The sequence below is a fragment of the Somniosus microcephalus genome, chromosome 13 (genome assembly GCF_052327205.1).
Source record: "Somniosus microcephalus isolate GS21.2 chromosome 13, FLI_Smic_1.0, whole genome shotgun sequence".
In the NCBI taxonomy this organism is placed as follows: domain Eukaryota; kingdom Metazoa; phylum Chordata; class Chondrichthyes; order Squaliformes; family Somniosidae; genus Somniosus; species Somniosus microcephalus.
Genome location: NC_140999.1, coordinates 150,307,567 through 150,320,863, shown reverse-complemented (window position 1 = coordinate 150,320,863; position 13,297 = coordinate 150,307,567). Strand labels below are relative to the sequence as shown.

The following is a 13,297-nucleotide window of genomic DNA, read 5'->3' as shown; positions in this document are numbered from 1 at the left end:
GTTAACGTTTCAGGTCTGGGTCCCTTCATCAGAACTGGAAAAAGCTGGAGATGTAACAGATTAAGCAGGTGCGGGGTTGTGGGGGGGGAGGAATTGAAGGAACATACTGTGCTTTTGTAAGAGGCAGGAAAGATAAAATGTTGCAAATGGGAATGCAAAATCATACAGCATGAAAAATGGAGGCTGGGGTTATAGTTTCAAATTGTTGAACTCAATGTTGAGTCCGGAAGGCTGTAAAGTGCCTAATCGAAAGATGAGGTGCTGTTCCTCGTGCTTACGTTGAGCTTCATTGGAACAATGTAATAGGCTGAGGACAGAGAGATCAGAGTGGGAGTGAAGCGGTGAATTAAAGTGACAGGCGACCGGAAGCTCAGGGTCACCCTTACGGACTGAACGGAGGTGTTCCGCAAAGCGGTCGCCCAATCTGTGTTTGGTCTCCCCAATGTAGAGGAGACTGCATCGTGAGCAGCGAATACAGTATACTAAACTGCAAGAAGTACAAGTAAATCGCTGCTTCACCTGGAAGGGGTGTTTGGGGCCCTGGACAGTGGGAAGGGAGGAGATAAAAGGGCAGGTGTTGCATCTCCTGCGCTTGCACGGGAAGGTACCAGGCGAAGGGGAAGGGCTGATTGAGGAGTGGACCAGGGTGTCGTGGAGGGAGCGGTCCCTTCGGAATATTGAAAGGGGAGGTGAGGGGAAGATGCATTTGGTGGCGAGATCACGCTGGAGGTGGCGGAAATGGTGGAGGATGATCCGTTGAATGTGGAGGCTGGTGGGGTGAAAGGGGAGGACAAGGGGAACCTAAACATGGTTCTGGGAGGGAGGGGAAGGGGTGAGAGCAGAAGTGCAGAAAATGGAACAAACATGGTCAAGGGCCGTGTCAACCACAGTAGAGGGGAATCCTCGGTTGAGGAAAAAGGAAGACATGTCGGAAGCACTGGTATGGAAGGTGGCATCGTCAGAACAGACACGGCGGAGAAGGAGAAACTGGGAGAATGGAATAGAGTCCTTACAGGAAGCGGGGTGGGAGGAAGTGTAGTCCAGGTAGCTGTGGGAGTCGGCGGGCTTGTAGTGGATGTTTGTCGAAAGCTAATCGCCAGAAATGGAGACGGAGAAGTCAAGGAAGGGAAGGGAAGAGTCGGAGATGGACCACGTGAAGGTGAGGGAAGGGTGGAAATTGGAAGTAAAGTGAATGAACATATCTAGTTCAGGGCGAGAGCAGGAAACAGCACCGATACAGTCATTGATGTACCGGAAAAAGAGGTGAGGGAGGGGACCCGAGTAGGACTGGAACAAAGAATGTTCCACATATCCCATGAAAAGGCAGGCATAGCTAGGGCCCATGCGGGTTCCCATAGCAACACCTTTAATTTGGAGGAAGCAAGTGGAGTCAGAGGAGAAGTTGTTAAATGTGAACAAGTTCTCCGCTTCTTCCTTGAACAGAGGCCCAACCAGTCTCCATCCACCACCACCCTCCTCTGCCTGGCTGAACTTGTTCTCACATTTACATTGGGGAGACCAAACGTAGATTGGGCGACCGCTTTGCGGGAACACCTCCATTCAGTCCATAAGGGTGACCCTGAGCTTCCGGTCGCCTGTCACTTTAATTCACCGCTTCACTCCCACTCTGATCGCTCTGTCCTCGGCCTATTACATTTTCCAGTTCTGATGAAGGGTCCCAGACCTGAAACGTTAACTCGGTTTCTCTCTCCACAGATGCTGCCTGGCCTGCTGAGTGTTTCCAGTGTTTTCTGTTGTTATTTCAGATTTCCAGCATCCGCAGTATTTGGTTATTGTATTTGAATTCACCCAGTCTGATTGAATGAGTCCCTTCTCTTTGCTGACTTAAGGGACCTGCATGAAACGAGTATGGGCATTGCCAGCTCTTCGTCGACACAGCTGCACAATACAAAATTATTCTTGAACTGAAAATCTTACTAAAGAAGCTACAAGTGGGCAGTGTAGTAGTTTTTGGCAATTACCTTCAATTATTTGATTCACACCAACACATTTTAACTAATTAATTTATTCCAACTTTTCTAAATAATACTTCAAAAATTATTTTATCTTTCACGTCTCTTCTAATTTTGATGTTCTAATGTATTATCACAAATCCGTTGGTTCCTCCTCACGATTTGCAAGATAAAAACAGACGAAGAACAAAAATGCAAAGAAAAGGTACATAACTAGAGAAGGGGACATAAGAAAAATAATTTAAATACAAGTCAAGAAAATGTGACAAATGAAAATATCAGAAAAAAAGAAACAGGGCTCTTGTAGATGTTTTTCTTACCTTTACATGATTACTTTCCTGTTTCATTACTTCAGGATGGATACAGAGCTGCTCTCTTGACCCAAGAACACAGACCCTCGGTCTACACGGGTAAAGTGAATGAAATAAGAAGTGACATCGTAATGATTTTGCCATTAAATCTAACGACTGAGTCTGTATTTTCCACCACACAGTATCTGCAAACGTTCATAAAGTATAACAAGAATACAGGCTGCAGAGTGTGAATGTGCAGCTCCGCAAGGTGAAGTAACACCGGTTCAATCGCCCACACATTGCCAGATGTCACCCATCACCACCTTGGCCTATCACACAAATTGCAACATGAAAATCAACAACAGGAATGAAACAACCAATTAAAGCCAATTTGTTTGATGACTTGTAGCATCAACTGCAATGCAAATGGAACGTGTCAGTCCCGTATGCTCAAAGGACCCCATTTTCTTTTAAAAAAAGGATTTTAGAAAATGATTACCCTTTGCCTGCCCTTAAACTGTCACATGTACAACAGTTCACAGTAGCCTCCTGCAATAGAAATTGAACACAACAACATAATCTGCTACCAGTTTACATTGGTCCTTTGGAATGTATATTATTTCTAGCTGGTCAACCCAAAAGTTCAGAACATCAGATCAGTGAAATTTTCAGTTCCAGAAAATTTCCAGTTAGTTTTCAATAAAAAAAAACATTTAATGAAGGGTAGTCTGACATCCCTTCCTTCTTAGGCAGTCCCTCGGAACCGAGGATGACTTGCTTCCACATTAAAAATATGAGTTCTCAGGTGACTGAAGAGTCCAATGCAGGAGCTACAGTCTCTGTCACAGGTGGGGCAGACGGTGGTTGAAGGGGCGGGTGGGTGGGGTGCTTGGGTTGACGTGCGCTCCTTGCGCTTGGCTTCCGCTTGCTCCCGGCGAAGAGACTCGAGGTGTTCGGCGCCTTCCCAGATGCTTCTCCTCCACTTTGTGTGGTCTTGGGCCAGGGATTCCCAGGTGTCGGTGAGGATGTTACACTTTTTCAAGGAGGCTTTGAGGGTGTCCTTGAAGCATTTCCTCTGCCAACCTGGGGCTTTCTTGCCGTGCCGAAGCTCCGAGTAGAGCGCTTGTTTTGGGAGTCTCGTATCGGGCATGCGGACGATGTGACCCGTCCATCGGAGCTGATCTACCGTGGTCAAAGCTTCGATGCTGGGGATGTTGGCCTGAGCAAGAACACTGACGTTGGTGCGCCTATCCTGCCAATGGATTTGCAGGATCTTGCGAAGGCAGCGTTGGTGGTACCTCTCCAGTGCTTTGAGGTGCCTGCTGTACATGGTCCATGTCTCTGAGGCATACAGCAAGGCAGATATCACTGCTGCTCTGTAGACCATGAGCTTAGTGCCGGGTTTGAGGTCCTGGTCTTCAAACACTCTCTTCCTCAGGCGACCAAAGGCTGCACTGGCACACTGAAGGCAGTGTTGGACTTCGGCATCGACGTCTGCCCTTGTTGACAGTAGTCTCCCAAGGTATGGAAAGTGATCCATGTTGTCCAAGGCCTTGTCGTGGATTTTGATAACCGGGGGGGGGGGGGGGGGGGTGGGCAGTACTGTGTGGCGGGGGCAGGTTGGTAGAGGACCTTTGTCTTACGGATGTTTGGTGTAAGGCCCATGCTCTCGTACGCTTCGGTGAAGGTGTTGACGATGGTTTGGAGTTCGACCTGAGTGAGCGCAGGCGCAAGCGTTGTCTGCATACTGTAATTCGACGACAGAGGATGGGACGACCTCTGACATGGCAAGGTTTTGAAAGTTCACAATTGCAATCTCTATACTGCAGGTAAAGGTACTACGCAAAAAAAACCACACTGATATATAATTGTCAATTAAATAACACCCATTATTAACAGTTCAAAGACTGTTTACACACCATTTTTACACTCGTGTTAATAAAAACTAGCCAGTAATATTTCACTATCAAATATAACAGGCGCTGAAGTTCAAAAAAATGACAGAAGATTAGCTGAGCTGCCACAAAAGAGGTACCTCACCTGTATGATGTGCTCCTTAGCTCATTAATAACCTGAGTGAGTTGCGAATGAGTCCTTGAGGCATAAATGATCTTTGGGATATCACTGTAACTTGCTGAGTGGAGAAATTCAAATAATATTAACATATAATTGAAAAATAAAAATGAGGCACAAGGGCAAATAAAAATGCAAAATTACATTGAAGTTTAAACGCTAGTAAAGAAAGAACCATTAAAACTTCTAAACATGACAGGACAGTACTGACAACATGAGGCAGCCAGGTCAGTAATGTATTTTTTTCTCCCTTTCTATTCATGAAATCACTATGAGAACGGTTGTTACAACACAAGATTGTGTCTTCACTGCAAGTCTGAAAACAAAGGGGCTGTTAACTGCAGTTCTAATATAGGTAGCAAAATACTGCGGATGCTGGAAATCTGAACTAACAACAGAAAGTGCTGGAAACACTCAGCAGGTCAGGCAGCATCGAGGAGAGAGAAACAGAGTCAACGGTTCGGGTCGAACCCTTCGTCAGTTCTGTTTCTCGCTCCTCGATGCTGCCTGACCTGCTGAGTGTTTCCAGCACATTCTGTTGTTAGTTCGAATATAGGTGTTAGGTGTTAATAGACTGGAGAAATTCTATTGGAGTTCTAAAGACTCACTTACTTGGCTTAAAAGCTTGTCTTTGCACAGCATCAGTGCCACTTAATATCAGAAGCATATAATAACTAAAACTGTGCTAAAGTGGAGAAAATTATAACAGGGTGATATCATGCTATACGGATACTTTGCTCAAAGTTCAGGGATAGTTAAGAGATTGTTTATTGCTCCCTTCTCTGAAATCAATGGTAGCTGCCTTAAACTAAGAATTTGGCATGCACATTGAACTGCTGACAAAGGCAAAGAATGAATGAAATAGTCACCCAAGCAGAATTGAGCAGCAAGTACTACCATGTGCTCCTCCAATTCTGGCCTCTTGTGCATCCCCGATTTTAATTGCTCCACCATTGGCGGCCGCACCTTCAGCTGCTGACAGGACCTAAGCTCTGGAATTCCCTCCCTCTTTGACCACACTTTTGGTCATCTGCCCTAATATCTTATGTGGCTTGGGTTCAAATTTTGTTTTGATACCGCTTCTGTGTGGTGCCTTGGGACGTTTTACTACGTTAAAAGCGCTATATAAATGCAAGTTGTTATCATCATTTGTTATTACTGCAAGGCTTGGCTTGCTTTTTCCCCAAATTGTCTTCATGAGCTCACAGAACCTGTTAAAAGCTATCCATGACATAGAAACATAGAAGATAGGAGGTGTAGGCCACTGGGCCCCTCGAGCCTGCTCCGCCATTCAATGCGATCATGGCTGATTATCCAAATTCAGTACCCTGTCCCTGCTTTCTCCCCCTATCCCTTGATCCCCTTAGCCTTAAGAAATATATCTAACTCCTTCTAGAATATATTTAATGAATTGGCCTCAACTGTCTTCTGTGGTAGAGAATTCCACAGGTTCACCACTCTCTGGGTGAAGAAATTCCTCCTCATTTCTGTCCTAAATGGCATACCCTTTATCCTTAGACTGTGACCCCTGGTTCTGGACTCCCCGACCATCGGGATCAGCCTTCCTACATCTAGTCTGTCTAGTCCTGTTAGAATGTTATAAGTTTCAATGAGATCCCCTCTCATTCTTCTAAACTCTAGCGAATATAAGCTTAATCGACCCAATCTCTCTTCATACGTCATTCCTGCCATCCCAGGTATCAGTCTGGTGAATCTTCGCTGCACTCCCTCCATGGCAAGAACATCCTTCCTCAGATAAGGCGACCAAAACTGCACACAACACAAGGTGCGGTCTCACTAAGGCCCTGTACAACTGCAGCAAGACATCCTTGCTCCTGTACTCGAATCCTCTCGCTATGAAGGCCAGCATACCATTTGCCTTCTTAACCGCCTGCTGCACCTGCAAGCTTACCTTCAGCGACTGGTGCACAAGGACACCCAAGTCTTGTTGCACTTCCCCTTTTCCCAATCTATTGCCGTTCAGATAATAATCTGCCTTCCTGTTTTTGCCACCAAAATTGATACCCTCGCATTTATCCACATATACTGCATCTGCCCAATCGCCCAACCTGTCCAAATCGTACTGGAGTTTCTCTGCATCCTCCTCACAGCACACACGCCCACCCAGCTTTGTGTCATCTGCAAACTTGGAGATATTACATCTAGTTCCCTCGTCTAGATCATTAATATATGTTGTGAATAACTGGGGTCCTAGCACCGATCCCTGCGGTACCCCACTAGTCACTGCCTGCCACTCGGAAAAAGACCCGTTTATTCCAACTCTTTGCTTCCTGTCTGCCAACCAGTTTTCTATCCAAGTCAGTACCTTACCCCCAATCCCATGTGCTTTAACTTTGCACGCTAGTCTCTTATGCGGGACCTTATCGAAAGCCTTCTGAAAGACCAAATACACCACATCCACTGGTTCTCCCTTATCTATTCTACCAGTTACATCCTCAAAAAATTCCAGTAGATTAGTCAAGCACGATTTACCTTTTGTAAATCCATGTTGACTTTGTCCGATCCTGTCACTGTTTTCCAAGTGCTCTGCTATTACATCTTTATAATGGACTCTAGCATTTTCCCCACTACTGATGTAAGGCTTACCGGTCTATAATTCCCCGTTTTTTCTCTACCACCTTTTTTAAATAGTGCGGTTACATTAGCTACCCTCCAATCCATGGGAACTGTTCCAGTGTCCATAGAATTTTGGAAGATGACCAGCAATGCATCTACCATTTCTAGGGCCACTTCCTTAAGTACCCTAGGATGTAGATTATCAGGCCCTGGGGATTTATTGGCCTTCAATCCCGTCAATTTCCCTACAAGTACTGATTTCATTCAGTTCGTCCCTCTCATTAGACCCCGACATCTCTGGGAGTTTACTTGTGTCCTCCTTTGTGAAGACAGAACCAAAGTATGTGTTTAATTGGTCTGCCATGTCGTTGCTCCCCATTATAAATTGCCCTGATTCTGACTGCAAGGGACCTACGCTTGACTTTAACCAATCTTTTTCTCTTCACATATCTATAGAAGCTTTTACAGTCAGTTTTTATGTTCCTGCAAGCTTACTCATACTCTATTTTCCCCCTCTTAATTAATCCCTTTGTCCTCCTTTGCTGAATCCTAAACTGCTCCCAATCCTCAGGTTTGCTACTTTTTCTGGCCAGTTTATATGTCCTCTCCTTGGATCTCATGCCATCCCTAATTTCCCTTGTTAGCCAATGACCAATGACTCACCACAGGTACATTGACAACAGACAAGACACTTTTCACAATGGCTTTTCAAATTGGGCAGAAATACTTTGAGAGTGACATAACATACAAAATATATTCAAGAGACTGAAATTCTTTCAAAGACAGAGGCAAAACTAAATGTACTGAAAGCTACAAGACATATGCACATATAATCTTGCCATCAAAAGAATTTGCATATACAGGTAGACTATCCTTTATCCGCACTTCCGAAAACCGAAAACCTCTAAAAACCAAAAGTTTTTTCGTGGAGCGCAAGTCGTGCGCACGACATGACCCGAGTGGCGCCAAACATGACAGGAGTGGTCCGGGAGCTCTGCCTTTCCCTGTGAGCAGGGCAGAGGGTCACAGAGTTCCCTCCTGGGTAGGAGATTGCAGGCCGAGCCGGGCAGTGTGAAGGAGGTACCGGGAGAGTGAACCCAACAATACAGTGGCCCGTCCGATAGCTGCAGCGGCCCGTCCGATAGTCTTTTCTCCCCCCCCCACCCTGATTTGTGGGCCAGCTTAGTGTAGGAGTCAGCCGATATCCGGCTTTCCCACAACTGGCGGCGGCAGTCGAGCCCCAGACCCCCGCTAAGTCAAGGAATTCAGATACAGAGCAGGGGGAGCCGGAAACCTCGATCTAACGGCAGAAATCAGCAGCCGTTTTGTTAGGTTTTTTTTCTTCCCCTAGCATTTTTTTTCTTCCCCTAGCATTTTTTTTAAACAGTCAGGCAGTGGAAAGAGTCTCTGTAGCTTAGCAACAGCTTCAGAGACGCTTCCAAGGCAGGGCCCGAGTGTTTACAAGCTGTTGCTAAGCAACAGTGCTTGTTGTCAGATACAGAGGTGAAAACCTTCTGAAATCCGAAAAATTCCGAAAACCGAAACACAGCTGGTCCCAAGGTTTTCGGATAAAGGTTAGTCTACCTGTACTACCTAAAATACATAACATTTAATAATCTAACATCTAAATTCACATCACATCTGGAAACAATTTCCAGACCATTTTTTTAAAATATCCCATCCTACAATGTCTGAATATACTATTGTTTCTAAGGACCCATTTACTATAACCAAAGCATGTGGTTTAATCAAAGGTTTGTTGAAATCTTCAGTGATTCAATTTTGTTAATGTACCATAAACTAGACATTTAAACTTAGTCACAACAGTTTCTTTTTTTAAATGATTCACTCTATACATCTTAAAATCTCTTTTGCAAATCATAACTTTAGCTATAACAAAGCTGAACGTGAGTCATAACCAGATTATTATTTAAAGTTCTAAGTGGCTTTGATCAACAACACACAGCATTACTGAATGGCATGCTATAGATTTGATTCATCCACTCTACTGAACAACTAATCCCAGCTGCTTCAGTTTGGGGTTATGCCTTGCCTCTGTTGGCGTGTTCCATCCAACCAAGAGGGAAAGTCTTTAAAGGCCATCCGAGATCTGCTAAGTTAACTCAGCTGAAGGAGGTCTGGGGTCCAATGACAGCTGGACATACAATGGAGGGATGTCACACGCTCAAAAAAATTCCAATGCAGAGTATTTAAAGCCAGTTATATTTCATTTTGGATTTTATTTCCCCCTAGTACTTTAGCAAATCAGGCACAGTTAAAGCTCTGGGCTCATTTACAGTCAAAATATGCAACCTTTAAAAATAATTTAATCCTCAGCTTTTACCTCTGAAGGTGGTAATACATATTAAGGAAGAGTTCTACAGGCAGCAGTGACCCTCTGGTACCTCATCAAAATGTACACATGCTGGACACCGAATGTCAGTAGATTATTTCACCATTAAGAACATAAGAAATAGGAGCAGGAGTAGGCCATTTGGCCCTTCAATGAGATCATGGCTGATCTTCTGCCTCAACTCCATTCACCGGCCCTATCGCCATATCCCTTGATGCCCTTACTAATCAGAAATCTATCGACATCTGTTTTGAATCTACCCAATGACTGAGCCGCCATAGCCCTCTGGGGTAGAGAATTCCAAAGATTCACCACCCTCTGTGTGAAGAAATTTCTTCTCATCTCAGTCCTGTGGCCCCTGGTTCTAGACTCCCCAGCCAAGGGAAACATTCTCCCAGCATCCAAGAGAATACAGGCTTAGTTTACTCAATCTCTTCTCATACGACAATCCCGCCATCCCAGGAATCAATCTCGTGAACCTTCGTTGCTCTCCCTCTATGGCAAGTATATCCTTCCTTAGGTAAGGAGACCAAAATTGTACACAGTACTCCAGGTGTGGTCGCACTAAGGCCCTATATAATTGGAGTAAGATTTCTTTACTCCTGTACTCAAATCCTCTTGTAATGAAGGCCAGCATACCATTTGCCTTCCTAATGGCTTGCTGCACCTGCACATTCACTTTCAGTGACTCATGTACAAGGACACCCAGATTCCTTTGGGCATCTGCATTCCCCAATCTTTCGCCATTTAGGAAATACTCTGCCTTGCTGTTTTTTCTACCAAAGTGGATAACTTCACATTATAATCCATCTGCCATGTTCTCGCCCACTCACTGAGCCTGTCGAGATCCCCTTGAAGCCTCTTCACAACTGACACTGCCACCTAGCTTTGTATCATCAGCAAATTTGGAAATGTCACATTTAATCCCCTCATCCAAATCATTGATATAGATTGTGAATAGCTGGGGCCCAAGCGCCGATCCTTGCGGTACCCACCAGTCACAGCCTTGTGGAAATTGACATTATACTTAGCATGCTGGGTAGAATAAAATGGCCAAGTAAAAGAACAAACTTGCTTAGGTTGTAGCTAAAGCAAGAAAAAGTAAATATGTCACAACGTGTCCCGGACCAAGAGATCTTTCATAATACCCACCCACATTGAGGATGTGATAACAGCTATAATTGACTCACTAGCACAAGGGAGGCATAAGGCTATAGAATAGGTAAACTATTAATGATTGTTGCTAGACAAAGAAGCAAAACTATTGAGTAAGCTAATCATCTTGGTAACAAGATGATCAGACATGAGTAAGTAAATCATCTTGGTAACAAGATTCAGACAGAACCTCCTGACAGAATATATGATTAACTAACCTTGTCTGGAGATATTTCTGTCCTGCTGACCTTTTGATTGTCCTTGTGCAAATTAAAATGATACAATACCATTACACGTGATTTATGGAACGCTTGCTTGTTTGAGTGTATAAATATGCTGCATTCGCTGATGTCCTTTAGAGATGTTGGCCTAGCCTTTGTCCAGGCAGCTCTCTCCTTGTACAAGTAAAAATTAAACTAACAATCTGATGGTACTGCTTGTGTTTTAGAGTCTTACTCAGAGTCGAGATTTTGACAGTAAGCCATCCTGAAAAAGACCCGATTATCCCTACTCTTTGTTTTCTGTCTGTTAACCAATTCTCAATCCATGCTAGTATATTACCCCAATTCCATGTGCCTTAATTTTGTGATGGTGTGGAGATGCCGGAGTTGGACTGGGGTGGACAAATGTAAGAAGTCACACAACGCCAGGTTATAGTCCAACAGCTTTATTTGAAGTCACAAGCTTTCGGAGCGCTGCTCCTTCGTCAGACTTCACCTGACGAAGGAGCAGCGCTCCGAAAGCTTGTGACTTCAAATAAAGCTGTTGGACTATAACCTGGTGTTGTGTGACGCCTTAATTTTGTGCACCAACCTCTTGTGTGGGACCTTATCGAAAGCCTTCTGAAAATCCAGATGCATCACATCTACCGGTTCCCTTTTGTCTACTCCGCTAGTTACATCCTCAAAGAACTCCAATAGGTTTGTTAAACAGGATTTCCCTTTCATAAATCCATGTTGACTCTGCCCAATCTTACTATTAGTTTTTAAGTGCCCAGTTATTGCATCCTTTATAATAGATTCTAGCATTTTCCCAACTACTGATGTGAGGCTAACAGGTCTGTAGTTCCCCGTTTTCTCTCTCCCTCCTTTCTTAAATAGCGGGGTTACATTTGCTATCCTCAAATCTGCAGGAACTGTTCCAGAATCTACAGAATTTTGGAAGCTGACAACCAATGCGTCCACTATCCCAATGGCCACCTCTTTCAAAACCCGAGGATGTAGGTCATCCGGTCCTTGGGATTTATCGACTTTTAGTCCCATTAATTTTGCTAGTACTGTTTTTTTACTAATAATTTCTTTAAGTTCCTCATTCTCGCCACACCCTTGGTTTTCTTGTATTTCTGGGAGGTTTTTTGTGTCTTCCTCCGTGAATACAGAAACAAAGTATTTATTTAATTTCTCTGCCATTTCCTCATTCCCCATTATAAATTCTTCCATCTCTGACTGTAAAGGACCTACATTTACCTTCGCCAGTCATTTCCTTTTCATATACAGGAAACTCTTTTTTATCCGGCACCAACGGGACCGGCGTGGTGCCGGTTTATCAAAATGTCCGGATTACAGAGAGTTATAGTTAAAAGGTACGAGAGCTCCGTACACAGCAACAAATCCAAGCTTCCCTGTTGCTTAGCAACAGCTGCAAGAACCCCGGCCACAGACCAAGCGTCCCAGTTGCTTAGCAACAAGTGCAGAAACCCCCGATTACACAGCCAAGAATCAAGAAACGGCCACTAATATGAAGAAAATCTTAACTGAACCTACTCCTTAATTTTGCTGGTTAACCGAGATTTCCGGTTGTTTGGGTGCCGGTAAATCAAGTTTCCTGTACCTATAGAAGCTTTTACAATCCGTTTTTATATTTTGCGCTAGTTTGTGCTCATATTAGAGAGTTGAATCCACCTGGCATCTACACAAGCATACTTCTATCTGGTAGCCAGTCAACTTTTATCTTTTCAAGCTCAGGGACAGTGGCATTCGCAACACTCATTATTAATGTTCACGATTCACACACAAAATGTATCTATTTTCAAAACCCCACCAACAAAAGATTTTTTTTAAACTCCTAACTCTACTTTGGAGCGACCCCAAGACTGGCTGAGATGTTGCATCAGGGTTGCCATTAACAACTGTGATTGTTGATCATGCTGACTCTTTCTGATTATCTATGACACAATATGTGGTATGTTTATTCCACGAGCTCATCAAAGTGGGAGTGGTAATAACATTTTACAGGAATTTTCCTGGCTTGCCTTAAAACAAGATTAAAGCAGAGGCAGTGGTGGCAGCACTGCAGCTGGTGTCAATTATCAGGGGTAGGAAGGGGAAAAAAGTCAGGATTCCAATCCTCAGCTCAACCCCATACTTCTTATTCAGGTTCGGACAGGTTAGGACAGAACAGGCTCACCTGTGATGCATCCCATTGATGCATAACTGCCAACACTCACTCACTCGGATGAGAAACCAGAGGGATGCCAGTGCCTGTATAACTGAACCCCAGCGTGAATCGCTGCCATCAGAAAGAAAAACAACTGATGGGAGGAAGAAAACAAGATGAAAGCTGAGCTTACCTGAATCAGCATCTACAGAGGCACTGCCCCATGAAGAGAGAGACCTGCCATCAAAAAGCTCCTCCCCATTCAACTGCTGGGCTATTTTATTTGCTGAAATGCTGTCTCTTAAATGCTGTCTCCAGGCTAGGGAAGCGCACAAAAGACAAAGCGTTTTCCCTGTGCCAGTAGGGCTTTCCAGAACCCCATTTACTTTCTGCAAAACAAGAACAGAATGCACCATAAAATAAACTATCCATTTGTAGTACATAAGAACATAAGAAATAGGAGCAGGAGTCGGCCATTTGGCCCCTCGAGCCTGCTC

The 13,297-nt window shown here is 44.2% G+C and overlaps 1 protein-coding gene across 5 annotated transcripts in view; it reads right to left on the bottom strand.

Annotated features, from left to right (window-relative positions):
- rtel1 (regulator of telomere elongation helicase 1) overlaps window positions 1-13,297 on the bottom strand; it is a 145,581-nt gene that overhangs the window by 117,352 nt on the left and 14,932 nt on the right. For all 5 annotated transcript variants that reach the window (XM_086005347.1, XM_086005350.1, XM_086005346.1 and 2 more), the window contains exons 4-6: window positions 12,994-13,189; window positions 4,307-4,400; window positions 2,294-2,375 (exon numbers count right to left, since the gene is read on the bottom strand). In XM_086005347.1, the coding sequence (XP_085861473.1) occupies window positions 2,294-2,375; window positions 4,307-4,400; window positions 12,994-13,189 (372 nt within the window). The remainder of the gene's footprint in view (window positions 1-2,293; window positions 2,376-4,306; window positions 4,401-12,993; window positions 13,190-13,297) is intronic.